This window comes from Pelobates fuscus, chromosome 5 (genome assembly GCF_036172605.1).
Source record: "Pelobates fuscus isolate aPelFus1 chromosome 5, aPelFus1.pri, whole genome shotgun sequence".
NCBI lineage: Eukaryota > Metazoa > Chordata > Amphibia > Anura > Pelobatidae > Pelobates > Pelobates fuscus.
In genome coordinates, this window is record NC_086321.1 from 198527059 (window position 1) to 198546549 (window position 19491).

The 19491-nt window shown below is 39.9% G+C and overlaps 1 protein-coding gene across 2 annotated transcripts in view; it reads left to right on the forward strand.

Moving 5' to 3' along the window:
- The window catches only part of SHC3 (SHC adaptor protein 3), a 126047-nt gene that overhangs the window by 88726 nt on the left and 17830 nt on the right, over positions 1-19491 (forward strand). For both annotated transcript variants that reach the window (XM_063454943.1, XM_063454944.1), the window contains exon 5: positions 10753-10872. In XM_063454943.1, coding sequence (XP_063311013.1) covers positions 10753-10872 — 120 coding nt within the window. The remainder of the gene's footprint in view (positions 1-10752; positions 10873-19491) is intronic.

The window sequence follows — 19491 nt, forward strand, 5'->3', positions numbered from 1 at the left end:
AAAGCAAGGAGTCTGAATGCTTATTTCATTGTGGCATTTCAGCTTTTTTTTTTTTAATGAATTTTCAGTTTTTACATTTTTAAATAAACAGTTTTTTTTTGCTTTATCAACATGGAGTATTGAGTAGTGATTCATGTGAAAACAAACAAACAATAAAAACCCATAGGGATTTGAATCATTGCTGGATGTTTTGTATATATACTCAAATCAGTAAAAATAAACAAGAAATGTATAAATGTTCAATTTTCCAATGTGGAGTACCTATGGAGTAGGTATTATTCGTTATAATGTGTCAATAAAATATTCATTTTTTTCCCTCTGAAGTAAGAATTTAAAATAAATTCAAAATGAGTTTTAAATTCAAAGAAAAAATAGACAATCTGGAAAAATTCTCTAAGTCAGGTATGCTTCCAGTTTAGCTAATTAGGCCTTTAATTTGAAAAAAAAAAAACAACAACTTTGAATTCACTGTTCAATTCTCTCTCATTTCTAAGTTAAATCGCACTCAGCCTAAAAAAAAAAAAAAAATTAATTGTCTATCAAACTTTACAACGTAGTGTTGCATACTTCAGGACTCCTTATCTCCTACTCTATTAATTGAACTTTATTTATGCACATGAGGATCATGCAGGTGCTAGAAAGCAGTTGATACAGAATGAGATATGACATTGTTAATTAAACTGTGCAATAGAGGAAAAGTTTAAAAAATAGATCTCTCTTTACAGGAAGTATGTAAGGAGGCTGTGTAAGTCACAGACAGGATGGTGGCTAGTTCTGCATAAACAAAGCTTCTGGATCGACTACCCTTACTTGTCTGACATGTTTTCTCAACTCTAACTCTCTCCTTGGCCCTCTGCAATCTGGCTTCCGCCCCCTCCGTTCTACTGAGCCTGAACTAACTAAAATAACTAATGAGCTAATCATGGCTAAATCCAAAGGCCACTACTCCATGCTAATTTTTCTAGACCTCTACTTCCTTTAACACTGTTGATCATGCTCTTCTTGTTCAAACTCTTCACACCATCAATGTCCATAACACTGTCCTTGTCCTATCTCTCCCAATGTTCATTCAGTATTTCCTTTTTTAATTAACACCTCCTCTCCTCATCCTGACTCAGATGGAGTACCGCAAGGATCTGTCATCGATCCCTTTATTTAGCTTTTTACTGCCTCACTTTGCAATCATATTAATTACCTTGGATTCTGCTAACATCTGTATGCCGATGACACCCAGATATGTCTTTCCTCCCCTGATATCTTGCTTGCTTTTCTAGAATGTCTCAGCAGTTGCCTCTCTTTCATCTCTGGCTGGATGCCCTCCCTGTTCTATCTCCAACTTGCAGAAAGATTAGTTTTTACGAGAAGGGAAGATAAGAAACTTAGCTTTAGAAAGGCTGGGCTTTCTAAAAGTCAGTCTTTCTAAAACCAAGCTTCATATCTTCCCTACTCATAATACTAATCCTTCTGTCACTCTCCCTGAAAGTTGATTGTACACAAATCAACCAATCCTTGCAAACTTGCCGCCATAGTGTTATTTTTGATTCGGGCCTCACCTCCAGTCTGTTATCAAATCCTGCCAATTCCACCTTAAATACATTGCCCTCATCTGCCCCTTTCTTACACAAGATCCTAATAAGGAGCTTGTTAATGACCTTGTAATTTCTCGCATTGATCACTGTAATTCTCTCCTAATTGGTCTCCCCAGAAACCATACTGTCCATAATGAATACTGCTTCCAGGCTGATTTTTATCTCCAGCTTCCTGTACTCTAGAAGATTCAATACAATATATTAATTATTGGCTATAAAGCTCTAAATAATACCTGCTACTATATTTATCCACTAATTTATATGTATGCCCCTTCTTGGTCACTCTGCTCTACATTCTCTTCTCTGCTGCTCATATCCATATTGCTAACTCAAGCTTGTGGGCACCTCCACTCCATTGGAACCATCTCCCATTATACTCTCCCCTAGTCTTCAAACCTTTAAGAATCCCCTCAAAACCCATCTCTTCAGAATGCCTATTGCCACTTTTATTTTACCAATCTGTCTCTCACTCTTCTAAGAAGGCGCACATTCCACTCTCATTTTCCAATTTGACTACTTTGCCACCATGTTGCTTGTTTGCTTTCCCCCACCCATGCTGCCCTTCCTATTGTGTTTTTATACCCTACGTCCTCTAGATTGAAAGCTCAATAATTTATTGTTCCTGTAACAATTTGTAATTGTCTCATTTATTGTTCAATTTTCGTCTTATAATATTGTAAAGCACTGCCGAGTAAGTTGACACCATATAAATGCCATTAATAATAATTTAACTAATTTGAGCAGTTAAATGACAGGAGCATCATCTATACATCAAAACCACTTAAGTATGCTAAAGTTGTTTTGGTGCTTAAAGTGTCCCTTTAACTAGATTGTTGCTTAAGGCTTGAATCTCCTTTGGTCCCTACAAACTGAGATTTAATTTGTTTACAATAATGCAAAATAGTTACCATACTAGCCCTCTACCTTTGTAAGATGCCCTTCACTTTCATGCCAAATCAGAACAACAATTTTCTGTGTTAAATCTCCATAATTTGGAGAAAAGGCCTAGTACATGATCAAAATGCTGCTTAAATATCTGTTTCCGGTGACCTCAAAATACTTATTAAAAAGGAAATATTAATTGTAGTCACAAGATGGCAGTATTAGACTGCATTATAAAAGACTATAGACAAATAATATATAAAACCGTTCATCCAAATATAGAATGAAATACCAGTAAGAATATGGAGGATATAGTCATGGATAACTCTTGCATAATATCCATGGACAGCATTTGGCATTTGAGCTCGCACAAAGAAACACGCAAAGCTGGAGTGAAGGGAAATCAAAAATTATTTTCTCTGCGACAATCTTTACCTTCTGCTGGGTAGTCATAACAATTGTTTCCAGGATTGCAGAGACTTTTTCCTAAAGGATCCAATTTACCAACTATACTTGCATTGTTATTCCCCATGTGATTATACTGTATGTCACAATGCAGCTCTGATCCTTTACACCAGTGGTGTCTACAAGGTAGATCCCAAGATGATATAGAACTTCATATCCCATGATTCTTTGCATGCCTTTAGAATGCTTTCGACTGCACACTTCATTTCCTTCCAGCATCTTCCATGTTAACATCTTTCACTGTCATTGGTTTAGCTCAGCTGTAGGCAACCTTTGGCAGTCTACATGTTGTGGATTGCATCCCCGCTAATGCTTTGCCAGCATAATGGCTGTAAGAGCATTATGAGAGATGTAGCCCACAACATCTGTAATCCGTAATCCTTATCTTATCTTTCTCCAACATCATGCTCTTACATTCCCTCACCATATTATAGTTGCATGCAAACATTTGGGTGCCTCTGACTAAAGGACGTGTTTTGTAGATTATTACTTTTCCTTTCTTTTAATAAAAAAAAATAAATAAATTTTAAAAAAAAAGTGTTACTCCAATCAAAAACCAATGTTTTCACTTTTGGTCAAACTGTTTGTCACTGTGGTTTTCACTCCCTGCACAGAAGTAGGGATGCCTATAGAAACCACCAGTTTTCAAACACTGTCCAACCAATGGTGCCTGTGTATGACTGAAGGAACCTATAGTAAAAGTAGGGATGAGTTTTTCATATACTTCATTTTTAGGAAATCCATTTCTGCTATTTCCTTTCAAAGCTTGATGGAAGGATTATTCTAATAAAAATAGTTCTGGGGTGGCAGTTGCCCTTTAAAAGCTAGCTGTATTCATCATGCATGCCCACAATCTATCCTGTCCACATTATGTTGCCCTTTAAGCAGGAACAAAACCTCTGGATAGAAGTTTAATAATAAAAAGCGTCAGAGATCCAAAAAATTGAACCATCTCCGAAGGGGGCAGAACACAGAACTAGGATGTCCTGTGGGAGGAACTTGGAGGTGGAGGTGCCTCAAAGAATTCTGTGTTCTACCACTCCAGTTGGTGGATACTTATCTCAGCAGTAACTTTTCCCTCATGGACTGCACACACATTAAGTTGAAAGGGGGCTTTTAGGAATTTGCACAAAGTCTTATAAAAAGTGACCAAATTAATGTATCAGGAAAGCATTCCATTTTTAGAATAAAATGTCACAGCAGAAAGAAGCAAAGCAAAATCGAGTGGGTAAAGTTATGGAGGTAATGGATGGTGGAGTATATTTAGGGATGTGGTGGGAGATTTAGCAAGAATAGCATGGAGTTGCAAGGTTGTGTATGTTTAGGGGTAAGTAGAAGTTCTTCAGATGTCTGCTCCTACTAAGATTCAATTCTGGCACTGCACTGTGGATGCTTATTGTTCAGGTTAAAAGTGGAAAGATTGCTCCATACGTTAATTTGTTGGTGGAAGTACACTGCAGTCTTTGTTAAAATTAACAATATTCCCCTATGCCTTAAATTTTTCCAATTGCTGCAAACACACTAGGGACAGACGGCTTAATACACATCCACAATAAAAGCATGTCATTTTCAGATTTCAGAAGATTTAAGTAGATGCATGCAAGGCACCTATGTCACCATCATCTGTCAAATTATCCTCAAACTTCATCACGTTTGGCACCATCTGAAGTGAGATCCATTAGTCATACTACTCACATGCCATAGGATGAGAAAATGTGCTGCAAGGAGATAATATTACTTTCTTACACTTGTGTGAAGATGCATATAAAAATAGCAGATTACAGCATTATTTTTGTCAGTTTAACCTTCATTTTTAGCATGTTTCTTTCTAATGTCTTTGTAATTGTGTGTGTGTTTGCATATATATGTGATATAGGGATATGTGTATTTAACCATTTCACCTTTTAAAGCTTAACATTATTTCTATGTAACTAGTTGTGTAATTTCCCTTAACCATTCCTCACATGCCTTGTGTTCCCCTCTCCCTGAGCTTACCCACCCAACCGCTTTTCTCCACCGTTTTGTACAGTCGCGCCAAATGTCCACTTCTTTTTATGCCTCTTTTTTCCACCTCCTCCCACAATGCATTTTACGCTATACCTTCCATTTTGTGCCCCCCTTCTTTGCCACCCCTTACTTCAACATTTACACCTCATTTCCCTATCTTATTCTCCCTGCACCCCCTGTTTTTAAACATTATGAAACTTGAGGGAAAACAGACTTTAGGCAATATGCCACAAAACAGGATACTTGCCACAGAACAGGTTACTTGCAAATAATAAAGAATGTAATTTCCAGGGAGGGTTGTAACAAAGGCAGGCTGGTTACAGAGGAAGGCTGGTTTGAAGTATAGGTAAGGATGAAGCAGGTTATTGTTAGGAGCAGGTTTGAAGGTAAATCTGGAGCAGGTTCACAGGAGCCAGGATATGAAGTGATTCAGGTAATTCACCAACTTCAGTGTAAAGGCCACTGGTATTCTCGGGTGTGGCCTTTTGTAGGATCTTTAATTAGTCCAATGCAGGTAAGGACTGAGGTGACTAGTGGCTAGGGAGGCCACTAGTGGTGGAGAGCTGTAACTTCTTTTAAAGGAACATAAATAAATAAATATAAAACATAGTTGTCAGGATACGATCCTGACACGGTCTTTCTAGTTGGTCTCCCACACCAGAATAAAGTAGGTATATGTTTGCATGGGATCTGAGCTCTGACCAGATGAAGCAAGTTTAAGCTGACATAGTAAGAGCTTAAAACTGGTTGTTTTCTGTGCTTAAACCCAACAGGAGCTTAGAAAACAAACATTACACACTATAGTGTTAGGAATAAGCATATATTCTTAACACTTGATGCTGGAGTTGCAGTTTAAGTCCATGGCCACCTCAGAGTGGAGTTAAAAGGTTTTAAGTGTACCTTTTATCCTTGCTGCTGCTGTCTCTCTAACACTGTGACATGTGGCTGTAACACTTTCCTAATCTGTCACTAGGTTTAAAGCAGCTCTCACACCTCCCCCCCACACACACATGAAATACTTACTTTGACTGAAATTCCAACACAGTCAAAAAATATCATAGGACAAAGTGGGGACTACTTTGTCTTATGTATTTTTCCTACGTATGACAAAACTTGATAAAAGGTGGAGCTACTGCCGTCGAGTTTTGTCATCCTCACCAACCATCAGTGGGGACTGTGGGGGAAATGGCATTGTCTATAGAGGCTCTCGGGAGCACCAGGAGATGAAGAGGACTTACCGGATGAAGATGGTGGAAGCCACGAGGGACAGCTTCAGGTATGTAAACCTCATCTTCCCCTGCATATACAGGTCAGCGCACTGCAAGCGGAACAGTCACCATTAGGTTCTATGCAAAATATGCAAATAGCCCAAATAGTGACTGACCCAATTTAATTATAGAAGATATACTTTAAACCTGCAGCTGACATTGTTCTAGCCTTAACACTCTAAACCCAAATGCCTTAAGAGCTAACCGTGTCTTCTCTTCTTGCTTACTTTACAAAACTGATGATTTAAAGAGAAATCTGCAGTTTATAAAGCTCCTAGGTAGCAGTCTGCCACCTGACAGCCAGGAAGGTACTCTTCCTCACACGGTTTGAGCACTTGCTCAAAGCATAAAACAGTCTTCTTATAGAGAAGCAATGGATTCAATGCTTGTCCATGAGAAACATTGCTGGTGCAGGTCAAGATTTCCACACATGTGCCTGATATGGGCAAGGGAAATTGCACATTTGCACATTTTTGAAATTCTCTAATCAAAAATCACCCTAATTATACCCCAAACCCATCAAACACTCAAAGGATGCCCGACCTTAAATTCAATTACAATTTGTCTGAAATTCGATTTCAAATAGGTTAAGCTATTTTGAAATAAATCTCACTGCAGCATAGAGATCCAATTGATAATATCAGGGATCCCTTCAGTTCAATTCTGCTATCAATCATTTCCTAGTGCGTTAACAACAAATTGAGCCAAATACAAACAGCTGATTTGTTGTTTATGTATGAAATAGTGCACAGTATGGAATGCCTTGTAATCTCTAATAGGCTTTAAACCCCAATATTTATAAACCAATTAATAACTTAGTATAATTCTGAATGGACCTTGTTTCCAGCAAATTGTTGAGATTGGTGTTGGGAAGCCCAGCACTTGTTTATATTGCCTGGGGATAGGCTGAGAGACCTTGCCAAGGGTTTCTACATAGTTGCCTGCACTCCACAAAAAACAATGGCTGAGCGATCTGAATAGAGTTAAAGGGCTCTGTGCATTGCTGACTTCTAGCACAGCACTCATCTTTCAGCATGGGGCCACTAAAAATGGCCACAGCTGACTTACAGGAGCCCCAGGTATCCATTGAAATTTTCCAATGCCTATTTTAAGAGCTGTTTGCAGCACTGGTTTCCTGAGCTGCAAACATGTCATCTAAAAGTCTGGTGACGCTAAAAATGACCTCGGCAAACAGAGGGGAGTCCCAGGTATCCAATGACACATTGTGATACACGGTGGTCTATGCCACCCAATAGGCTTTAAAGCCCACTTGATGTAGGATGGCGTAGAATGCCATAACGGCATTAAGAGGTTAAAGACAGAGACAATAGTTCGGAACCAAAAGAAAATCTAGAATTTGCACTTATTGTTCCACCATAATTTAAGTGTTTCTCTTTAAGTGCCCCTGTACATATGATATATTGCTTTTTAAAGGACAGAAATGATTCTTTTATTATCCTATGTATACTATATTAACACAATATTAAAGTGTTACTATAACCCTTTTGAGAGTGGGGTAATATACCCCACTGGCACTATAGGGAAGGTCCCCCTCTCAATTTTCTGTAAAATCTGAAATAAAAAGGTTTTACTTACCTGGAATCCCGTGCCAGGTGAAGTTACCAGCACTGCTCTTCCATCCCCCCTGCAACGTGACAGGAGCCTTGTGAGGTCCAATCTGGGCCAGTGAGGGGAGGGAGTTTAAAAAACAAAAAAACAAAAAAAAAACTAAAAGCCAATGAGCACAGAGGGAGGTGGAAGGGTGAAAGAAGATAGGAGGGGAGAGCTAACTTTCCGTTGCAAGGGTAAGATTTTCATGTCTGTTGTCAGCATGCAGTGCGTGCTAACCACAGACGTAATTTATGCACAGCATTGAAAAGGGCAAGTCATGTTTGCTGAGCGTGCAACTTGCCCTTGGCACATAGTTGTCAATATCTCTGAATGTGTAATGTTTCAAGATGAAACACTGCACATCCAGGCTCCTACCACCATGACCACGCCAAATCACTGAAGTGCTCATGGTGTTTGGAGTAACCCTTTAAGTGTGAATAAAATGGTAATAAAAACTAAAAATATTTTTTTTTTTTGCTTATAATACTTTTTACACAACAAGTGCAATTAAAGAAAAAGAGCTCTGTAGCAGATTGTATTAAGGCTGTCCTTAGATATTCGTATTGAAATGTATTCGTGTAATTGTTTCCCTGTATATCTGTAAAGTGTATGTCATTTTCGTATGATTGTTCGGTAGTTTCATACGAATGAAACTACCGAACCATCAGACCACCCCAGTGAGAAGTGTGCGCCTCGTTAAGCGTTCACACTCTGCAAACCGCAGCTTAATTGATACATTGTATGTGCCTGTGTGGTTGCCGTTCGGCATACGAACCATGTGCGGCGGCCATCATAAGCATGAAAATCTCAGCGGTGTTTGGTCGTCCAGTGTCTGGAACTCAAATCGGACACTCAAACAACCGAACACCGCTGAGACCTCCAGAGCTCCATAACTCACGAACAGAGGGACTAGTCAGCCCCTCGTTCGGTAAAATCAATGTCCCGAACAAGGGAATTAATACGAACGTAAGATTAGCTGTGGATGGCAGGTATTTCTATGTATTGTAACTCCCGAACAGAGACCGACCGCAAGGCCAAAACACATGGAGCCTTTTTCGGATACCACCTCGTGTGCGGTCGGTCAAATTATACCCTCCACCTAACTCCCGAACCCCTGGTCCGATCTGGGTGAATTTTGGATATGTTAGTCACCCAGATCAGTATTATTCTAACTGCTTGTTTTGGGGTACATCCAGAATTCGGGGAAAAGTACAGTATGTTTAATAGGATTATGTGTCACACTGAGGGGAGGAGATGTGTGGGAGGTAACTGTTACATTATTGGCTACTGGACTAATTATGGTGAATCCCTCCCTTGCATGGGAGAATGCTTTAAAAGGAGGTTGTGTGGATTAAAAGTTAGTTCAGCTCCTGATGCTGTGTGTCCAGTCATTGAGATCTGTATTGGGATATTCGTGGATTACCTTGCTTGCTGTAATTATTACTCTATGGTATTTTTATTACTTGTTCCTGAGCCTCACTGGGATCTTTAGTGGAGTTAAAGGACCACTATAGTGCCAGGAAAACATACTCGGTCCCCCTCCTGCCGGGCTCTGGAGAGAGGAAGGGGTTAAAATCTTACCTTTCTCCAGCGCCGGGCTGCGAGCTTTCCTCCTCCTCTCCTCCTTCCTAGCGATGTCATCGGCTGAATGCAGGAGCCGCGCGCGCATTCAGCCAGTTCATAGGAAAGCATTTACAATGCTTTACTATGGATGCTGGCGTCTTCTCAATGTGATTTTCACAGTGAGAAGCACGCAAGCGCCTCTAGTGGCTGTCAATGAGACAGCCACTAGAGGCTCTAGAGGCTGGATTAACCCTCAGTATAAACATAGCAGTTTCTCTGAAACTATGTTTATAAAAAAAAAAGGGTTAACCCTAGCTGGACCAGGCACCCAGACCACTTCATTAAGCTGAAGTGGTCTGGGTGCCTATAGTGGTCCTTTAACCTGTGAAAGACCAGCTCTCCGCTACAAGCTTAAATTAGATTCATGTTTCAGTTCTGATTGTTAAATGTCTCAAATGTCTGCAATCTAAATTAATTTGTGGTAGTTAACGCTAACTCTATACCAACCTCTCTAACGCTGTACCAAACCCCTAAGCACACAAACTTTAACTGTATAGCCTAATCTTAACCATAAACTTTACCCTACACCATCCATAACCATAAAACAGCATTAACCTTTACCCTAACACTAACTGCAAAACTAACCCTATCCTAACACTAACTCTATACCAACCCTACCATAGCATAACATAACACAAACCCTATACGTAATCCTAACACTAAGGAAACACTCTGTTGATATCAGTACTGAAATCAGCAGATGGGTTTCCTAGTTAAAATGGTAGAGAGTGGTATATTGCAGCCATCTGCTGGCTGTTTTCAGCATTACAGGCATATCTCTATAATGCTGATAATTAGGTTGCAGTGTGATCGGTGCCGGTAAGTTGACAAAGCCAAACAACGATCACAATCCTCATGGGACCAAGCTATGAGATCCCGATGGTCTCCCTTGAGCACCTGCCCATATAGATTTACCATTTCCAATCTGATCAGCCGTAGTGTTCTCAATAGATTTAAAGGGCTGTGAACAGTGCTCACATTGAGTGCTGCATACAGAGCATCTGACATTCTGGGGTCACTAAAAATGTCATGGATTGATATCTGCTCACACTAAAATGTTAGGATGTATCAATTCTTCCTAATGACATTAAAGCCCATTATAGTTAGAACATAATGCCTCATCCTAATGCTGTTAAATGGTCAATACATAAATTAATATATATACATAAAATTGCTGTAATGTGCTACATTTGATGTATTAGCTGCTTATTCCAAATTTTAAGTACATTTTACAATAATTTTCTTATACAAATAGAACTTGGGTCAGTGCCTTAAACTAATCTTTTTTCTGTTTTTCCCTGAATCAGCCAGCAAGCAAACTTTTATCCAGTATTCTTGGGAAGAGCAACCTACAGTTTGCAGGAATGAGTATAACACTGAATATATCTACTACTAGCCTCAACATGATGACTCCAGATTCAAAACAGGTACTTTGGGGGTTTATTCTCTTCTGTTAAATTCATGTGAAGCCAAATATAAGCTGATTTTTATATGATAATGGAGCCATTTTTATAAATAACAATCAAGGTATGTAGAGTGCCTTGCCTAAAGGAACACTCCAAACACTATAACCACTACAGTGCACTTTTGCAGAGCCCATGCACCTTAAACATTAGAGCCCTTTTGCTAATGGTTTGCTTCTTACCTGGGATCTGCTGGGCACCGTGAGAGGTGGAAGCTCCTGCAATAGTAGACAACCCAAGGTATTGCAAATAGGGTATGTCCAGTCTTTTTTAGTAGCCACTTAGTCACAAACACTGGCCAAGCTTGGCGTTCAAATTAGTTTTTTGCATTTTTCACACACAGACAAATATTAACGCTAACTTTGGCTAGTGTTTGTGACCAAGTGGCTACTAAAAAAGACTGGACATACCCCATTTGCAATACCTTGGGTTGTCTACTATTGCAAATGGTATGCCATTATGGGGGTAATTCTCATTCCTGGGTTACCATACGGTCTCAAAGGCAACGTAACCAATCTGACGAATTTCAATGTGAAAAAACTGAAAGATTTAACATGCTATATTTGACTCTGTAACTTCCCAAAACACCATAAAACCTGTACATAGGGGGTACTGTTTTACACGTGAGACATCGCTGAATACAAATATGTGTATTTTTTTGCAATAAAAGCAAACATTATTATGACATTCACCGTTAAAATGTGGCGTAGAACTAAAAAATTTTTTTACAATTCTTATTTTCTCCCATTTTTTTACATTTTATTCATATTAAATTATGTTTCATACCTAAATATTTGATGTTAAATGAAAGCCCTGTTTACCCTGAATAAAATGATATATAATAAGTGTGGGTGCACATAATATGAAAGAGGTAAATTACGGTTGAACAGACATATAGCGCAAATTCAAGTTTTTGTTTACGTTTTGTTTTGATCACAACGTGTACATTTGGCTCAGTCCTTAAGAGGTTAAATATGCTAAATATTTTTGTTGTGACAGTAAAGGTAAATAAACCATAATTGCAGACAATTGATTGTATAATTGACACAATTGATTGTATAATTGACCTTCTAGGTAAATACTGATAGAACTACATTAGGCTGCAATGAAAGATATAAATATCTTGTCGTAATTCTCTACCAAATTTGCAGGCCTTTATTCCACATTGTTTTTAAAAAAAAACTTTGTAGACAAACCCTAAAAATATCAGTGCTCTCATCATCACCTCCCTCCCTCTCATCATCACCCCCTTCCTCTCACCATCACCCCTCCCTCTCACCATTATCCACTATGCAAGCACAAACTGCATCAACTACACAAACACACTGCATTCACTATACAAACACACTACATACACTATACAAACACACAGACACACAGACACATGTGTGCCTGTGTATCTGTATGTGTGTTGGTATATGTGTATCTGTATGTGTCAGTGTGTGTATTTGTATCTGTTTGTGTTCTGTGTTTGTATCAGTGTGTCTGTATGTGTGTGTCTCTATCTGCTTTTCTTCAATCTCTGATTGGATGTCCTCCCACTTTCTGAAACTCAATCTCTCTAAAATTGAGCTTCTTAATCTCCCCCCTCATAATGCTGATCCTCCTCCTTCACTTTCCCTGCAAGTTGATGGTACTTGCATCAGTCCATCCTTGCAAGTTCATTGTCTTGGTGTTATCTTTGATCCTGGCCTCACCTTTGCACCACATATCCAGTATGTTGCTAAAATATTTCGATTCCACCTTAAAAACCCTTTCTCACGCAAGATGCTGCCAAGGAGCTTGTTCATTCTCTGGTAATCTTCTAGCATGGATAACTGTAATTCTCTCCTAGTTGGTCTCCCCAAAAGTCGAATTGCCCCGCTACAATCGGTAATGAATGCTGCCACCAGGCTGATCTTTCTCACCCGTTGCCCCTCCCATACCTCGCCCCTATGTCGATTCTTACACTGGCTTCCTGTATCCTATAGGTGTCAATTCAAAATACTAACCCTTACCTATAATACTCTAACCAACTCTAGACCCTGTTACATTTCTTCCCTGATTCATAGATATGCCCCATTCATAGATCTGCTGGTGACCTTCGCCTGTCCGCTGCTCGCACCCTCACTGCTAACTCTCGCTTGCAGGACTTCTTGCGGGCGGCTCCCTTCCTTTGGAACAGCCTGCCTACCCCATCAAACTCTCCCCTAGTCTTCAATTGTTTAAGAAGTCCCTCAAAACACATCTGTTCAGAAAGCCTTATGCAATCACAGAGTAACTTATCTATACTTATCCAAATCTGTCTCTTGCTCTCCTAAAGAGCCATACTCCACTCTGACCTCCAGCTCTGCTACTTTTCCACCTTGTTTGGTGGCTGTCACCCATGCTGCCCTGTTGAGTATTAGAACCCCACCTCCTCTAGACTGTAAGCTTATTTAAACAGGGTCCTCATCTACCTATTGTTCCTTTGTCACTGTGTAATTATCTAATTTATTGTAAATTTTCCCCCTTTCATAATATTTTAAAGCACTGCGGAATTGTTTTGTTTTAATTTTAACTTTTCATGTAACCGCATTAGTGAAAAGAAATTAATAAAAATAAAAATAAAAAAAATCAAAGCAATGGACTATTTGCACTTAGAAGAGCTGTATAGTGTGTGACCCCTATTTATAAATCAAGTGGATATATGCTGTGTTTCAAAAGAAAATGATATCAAATCAATGAATGTATGAAAGAAGAATCCAACAAATATGAATGACCACAGGTGCTTGAAGAGGTTGCCAGAGCAACAGATAAAAATACATTAGTAATGAAGTAGAAACTAAAAAGTGTTTTTTTTTTCTGAATTAAAGGGACACAATAAAGAGACACATTGAGAAGGATATTAACTGTGTAAGATATCTTCATAAAACACAGGCTAATAAGATCTTATTTTTTAAACCCATCATATTCATCTGATATCATTTCTTATCACTAGTGGGTTTCTATTGTTGTCACTTACAGACAGTATCGGTCAAGGTGACATGCATTTTGATTCTAGGAATATCAGAGAGTCTATCAGTTTCCTGGAATGGCTTTCAGAGCTTTTATTTCTTCTATTTCTTACATCGAAGATTTGAAACACACCTTCATAACCTAAATTCAAGAGACGCATTTATTTTTATAATGGATCTTTTGCCCTTTCTAAATATAGGATTGTGCAGTGAATAATCCATTGCTAGGAAAATGAGATATGTACTGTACTGTAAAAGGAGGATCAAGGTTTATTTTATGGCTTATAGGGAACATTTATGAATGTTTAATTCGCAAACATGTATGTGACTATGGCCTCAATTACATTCTATCGTCAAAATCCAGTCGAAAATTATTTTCAGTTTTCAGACGATATTTTTTTATTGAATTTTGACGGGATATAATGCTAGCTGGAATTCTAGCAGCTGGATTTGATAAATGGGTAGGCTGCTTGAGAAAAATCACCTAAGAAATGTGCTTTTGAACCTTGTCAGTCGTTAAAAAAGAAATAAACTAAAAGCCTATGGGGGTCAACATGAACCTTGTATTTGTATTAGAGGTCTTATACCCACCTCAGGTCCCACTCGCCATGCTAGAATGGGGGCATTTTTACAACAAAGTGTGCAGCCAGTGGCTGCTTGCTGTAATAATAAACTAGTGGCTCAGTTACTATTAACAAACAGGGTAGACTTGGAACAGGCTCACCTATGTCCCCACACATGGGTATTTGATGGGGTTGTAAAATAAAGAGTGGTGGGTAGACAGATCAGTGTCCCCCTGTGCCCCCATGGTGCTGCTATCATAAGATAACGAAGCAGGGATGCACAGCATAGAGTACTCAGATTGGTTGGCTTACAAGTTAACCAATCTGAGGACTCTGACTGAAATTGCATAACATGGGAAAGCCCTTATATTATTAAGGGGACTTAACCATCTTGGACCTTCAAGAAAGTATAGTCATCTGAAATGCATGCTCTCATCTGTTGATATATCAGTGATGAGAAAAACAATCGCTGTTCCTATGAGTGAGTATGAGTGTGAGATGAGGCCTGAAGAACAGAGATGGAGATAGAATAGTTTATATGAAGGTATTCACAGCCAGGAAGAGCAGGAGGGGGGGAGAGGAGGAGAGGGGTAGCGTAGCAATGTGTTGATTGATCTTCAGTGGAAAAGTGAAGCAGTCAGATATACACTAAATATACTAACACTTTGAAAGAGAATCTAACACCGAGTTTGTACTGGTTGTGGGGTAATTAGGGCATCAATAAGAAAATTAGTGAGAAACAAGCCTAAAACCCCTTCAGCCACTTACCTTTCTCCAGCGCCGTGCTCCCTCGGCGCTGGGGAACTCTCCTCCTCCTGCCGATGTCAGCGCCGAAGGCGCATGCGCGGCAAGAGCCGCGCACACATTCAAATTCAAAACTTAATGCTTTCCTGTGGATGTCAGCATCTTCTCACTGTGATTTTCACAGTGAGAATCACGGAAGCAGCCTCTAGTGGTTGTCAGTGAGACAGCCACTAGAGCCTGGATTAATCCTCAGTGTAAACATAGCAGTTTCTCTGAAACTGCTATGTTTTCAGCTGCAGGGTTAAAACTAGAGGGACCTGGCACCCAGACCACTTCATTGAGCTGAAGTGGTCTGGGTGCCTATAGTGGTCCTTTAACTGTTTAATCTTGTCAGTAAAGTAACATGCAAAGCTATCAGATGAAAGATTAGTTTGTGGGGTTGCCACAGCTGGGGGGGAAGAAGAGAGTTAAAAGTATTAAAGAGATGCCTAAGATTGCGGGAGCATGAACTAATGAGAGAAGAAAAGTAGGACTGTTTAGCAAGGGTGAGGACTGCGCTGTATGAACGCAAGAGAAATTTATAGTTTAAAAAGTCTGATAAGGTGCAGACATCCTCCAGCAGCATTCAACTGCAGATAGCGGGTTGACTTAGTGCAACTTGAGGTGCGTGCTTGGAGCGGGGCTGCAGGGTCTAGGGCAGAGATGAGGGTAGCATTATATGAGGAGATAGACAGAGAGGGACAGGAGAGGGAAGGGATGGATGAGAGTTCTGAATAAATATCAGTTGAGAGCTGCTGGAGGTCAAGAGAATTCAAACTCCTCCTGACTTGAATTCTCTTGCCCTCCAGATTAGGTTGAGGATATTGTGTGTGGGGGCACTCAAGAATAAATGATAGGAGGTGGTCTGATATTGGAAATGGAATATTACAGAGATTGGAGACTGAGCATGCATTTGAAAAAATAAGATCTAGGGTATTGCCAGCTACATGTGTGGGAGAATTAGCCCATTGCGATAGCCCAAAGGGGGTGATTGAAATACATTTTGAGGCTACTGAGGACAAGGGTGGGTTAATGGGAATGTTGAAATCCCCGAGAATTAGAGATGGGATATTGCTTGACAGGAAGCAAGGAAGCCAGCCAGCAAAATGGTCAAGGAAGAGACGAGGAGAACCAGGAGGACGATAAATAACTGCAATTGATGCATATATGGGTTTGAATATGCGAATTGAGTGGGTGGGTAGAGGTTTGAAGGAGCAGTAGGGTGAAAGCAGACACCCTACGCCACCACCTTTACTGTCAGGCTGTCTTGGGTTGTGCGGAAACTGTAGACCACCATAAGATAATGAGGCAGGGGTAGCTGTGTCAGAAGGAAAGAGCCAAGTTTTAGTTAAAGCAAGTAGTTTTAGGGGATGTGAGATGAATAAGTGGTGGATAGAAGTAGATGTAGTTATGTTGCACACAGAGCATGTATTCCAGAGGGCAGAATGGAAGGAGCGCTTTAGAGGTGTAACCCCTTAAATTAAGCTGGTGCCAGTGGCTTCCTGGCACCAAAAGAACTTATGTTGTTATGGTGACTGGAGTGTTTCTTTAACTGATTGTTTGTAATTAAAACTTCATTTTATATGAATGTAGCTATCAAAAATAAACTACTCTGATTTTCAAGCTGCCAGTAACCAAGGCAACTTGGAAAGATCTCAAGCTAGTACCTGACCAGTTTATTTATAAATCTGTGGATGATATAAACAAACAAGATGCATAAGAACATGGAAACAAATGACTAGAAACTAACAATCATTAAACAAATTGAAAATAAATAAATAAATAATGCTAATTAAAGGCATGGATGGATACATTTCACTGACAAATTGCCATATATGAGAATATGCTAGAAACATAAAACAACATGCAGTGAAGAATGCAACACTCCTTAGTAGACACCAGATTAAAAGGACACTATAGCCATCAAAACCACTTCATCTCATTGAAGAACTGCCCCATCTCGCACTCCCGGTAACGAACCCAGGTCCTTCCTGGGAGAAGGGGACAGCATCCCTATCTGTAGAGCCTTACGAGATGGGTAACTACGGGGTCTGAACTCGTTGCTGGAGGTTAGACTGCAAACGGCCCTGACCTCTTTCCGCTACATGCAACTAACCCATTACTATAATGCGCTCCCGCATAAAGAACGGTTGCACAGGGAACTCACGTGGTTTGAGGAACTCTGTGTGTGAGGCAGTAAGCTTGAAAAGGCAGTCTTCATGCTCTACCAATATCGCTTGGTGGGAACTCATTCGGCGAACAATACCTTCCAAAGGCAATGGGAAGCTCTCATGGGCAGGACTTTTTCACTGTCGCAATGGGATAAGGCAAAACTGTGGCATAAGAGCTCCATCAGTTCTCAATATCAAGAGATGAACTATAAACTCATATCTCTATGATATAAAATGCCAACTCTAGTTCACAGAATCTTACCAGCGGTTTCCCCAATATGTTGGAGATACCAGGTGGAAAGGGGGACGATGATATACATCTGGTGGGAATGCCGAGACATCATCCGATACTGGGAGAGGGTAAAAGATGACGTGAGGGCAATCTTAGGAGACTCGACCGAATGGTCATCACAACCGGTCTCACTTTATAAAACATAAATTTTATGCCACTTACTGAACGCGGCCAAGTCCCTCATACTGGTCTTTTGTAAAAGGACGGAGGTCCCTACTAAGGACGAGTGGATTCACAGGGTCGAGGACATTCAGGCGGCGGAGGCGCTTTATTCCTTGCTGATAGGGAGGGGGTCCAGATATGCGGAGACATGGCAACCATGGTTTATATTCATTGCTTGTGACCTGTGAGGTATTGTAGCCTGCGGTGCCACAAGGGGGGACCTGGGGGGGTCTCGACCTCTTAGGATGGGGATCATACTTTCCTCTTAATTACTTTCATACCTATAATTGCAGGGGCCCACTCCTACATTATTTGGTGTTAGACTAGTGGCAACGCTTTGGGGGGTACCACACTCTAAGACCACATCGTGCCCTTTTTGTGACTGCCCGGAGACTTATTACAGTCCTGTATGCGTTGACCTCATCTACCGAATGCCAGTATAGTAATCGATAATAATGGGTGCAGGACAATTGCATGTGCCATGTTACATAGCAATAGTATGTATATACATATAATCTAAGCTTTACTGTATATTGAGAGACCTACGTACTTTATGTGTACTCTTTCTTGGAAAACACTAAAAATCATTAATAAATAAAGATTATCAAAAATAAATAAATACAGAAATTACTTCACATTACTAAAATGAAAAACATTTCAACAGTACAATCCCAATGAAGATATTCCTAAAGAATACTTATTACACACATAAACACATAATCACTCCACCTTGACATATCATTATTGCAAAAAGACCAGAATCCATTTAAAAACTGAAGGTCTCCTTATTAAATATCCACAGAGAAAATTATTTCTTTATTTAAAAAAAATATATATTTTTTATAAATAAGCAAAAATCCATTCAAATCCTAGCAGATTATACATATCATATTAAAAACATGAAAAATCCATAGTTTAAAGCAAAAATTGGAAGTTGCCCAATAAACAAATTGATCCAGATTATAAAATATTTATAGTGAATTTGCAAATTGTAAACTAAATGACTAAACGTTGTAGGGAGGTGCAAATCTTGTACTCCATGACAATCCAGAGAAAATTGCTATTCAGTAAGCACAGTAAACCCTTGCTTTGCAAACAGCAGCAAGCTTAACCATTCAGGGGTTATTCCCGAAAGTGAGAATTAATGGAGAATTCAAAGGGAAATTCAACATCAAATAGATTCTATAGTGCCAGGAAAACAAAGCCATTTTCCTGGTACTATAGAATCCTACAGTGCCCCCCTCTCTCGCCCTTAAAGGGTCTCTCCAGTGCCAGGAAAACATATTGGTTCTCCTGGCACTGCAAGACCCTACAGTGCCCCTCTCCATCCCACCCCCTATCCCAAGTTGCTGAAGGGGTTAAAACCCCTTCAGTGACTTACCGGAGTCCAGCGCCGATGTCCCTCGGTGCTGGGTCAGGCTCCGCCTACTCGCCTCCTAGACCTAATGCACATGCGCAGCATTATTTTAATGCTTTCCTATTGGGATTTCTGCGACGCTGGAGTTCCTCACATAGCGTGAGGAGGTCCTCAGATAGCGTAAGGATGTCCAGCGTCGCTTAAAACACTTTTCGTGTTCTAAGAACACGGAAGTCCTTCTAGTGTCTAATAGACAGCCACTAGAGGAGGACTTAACCCT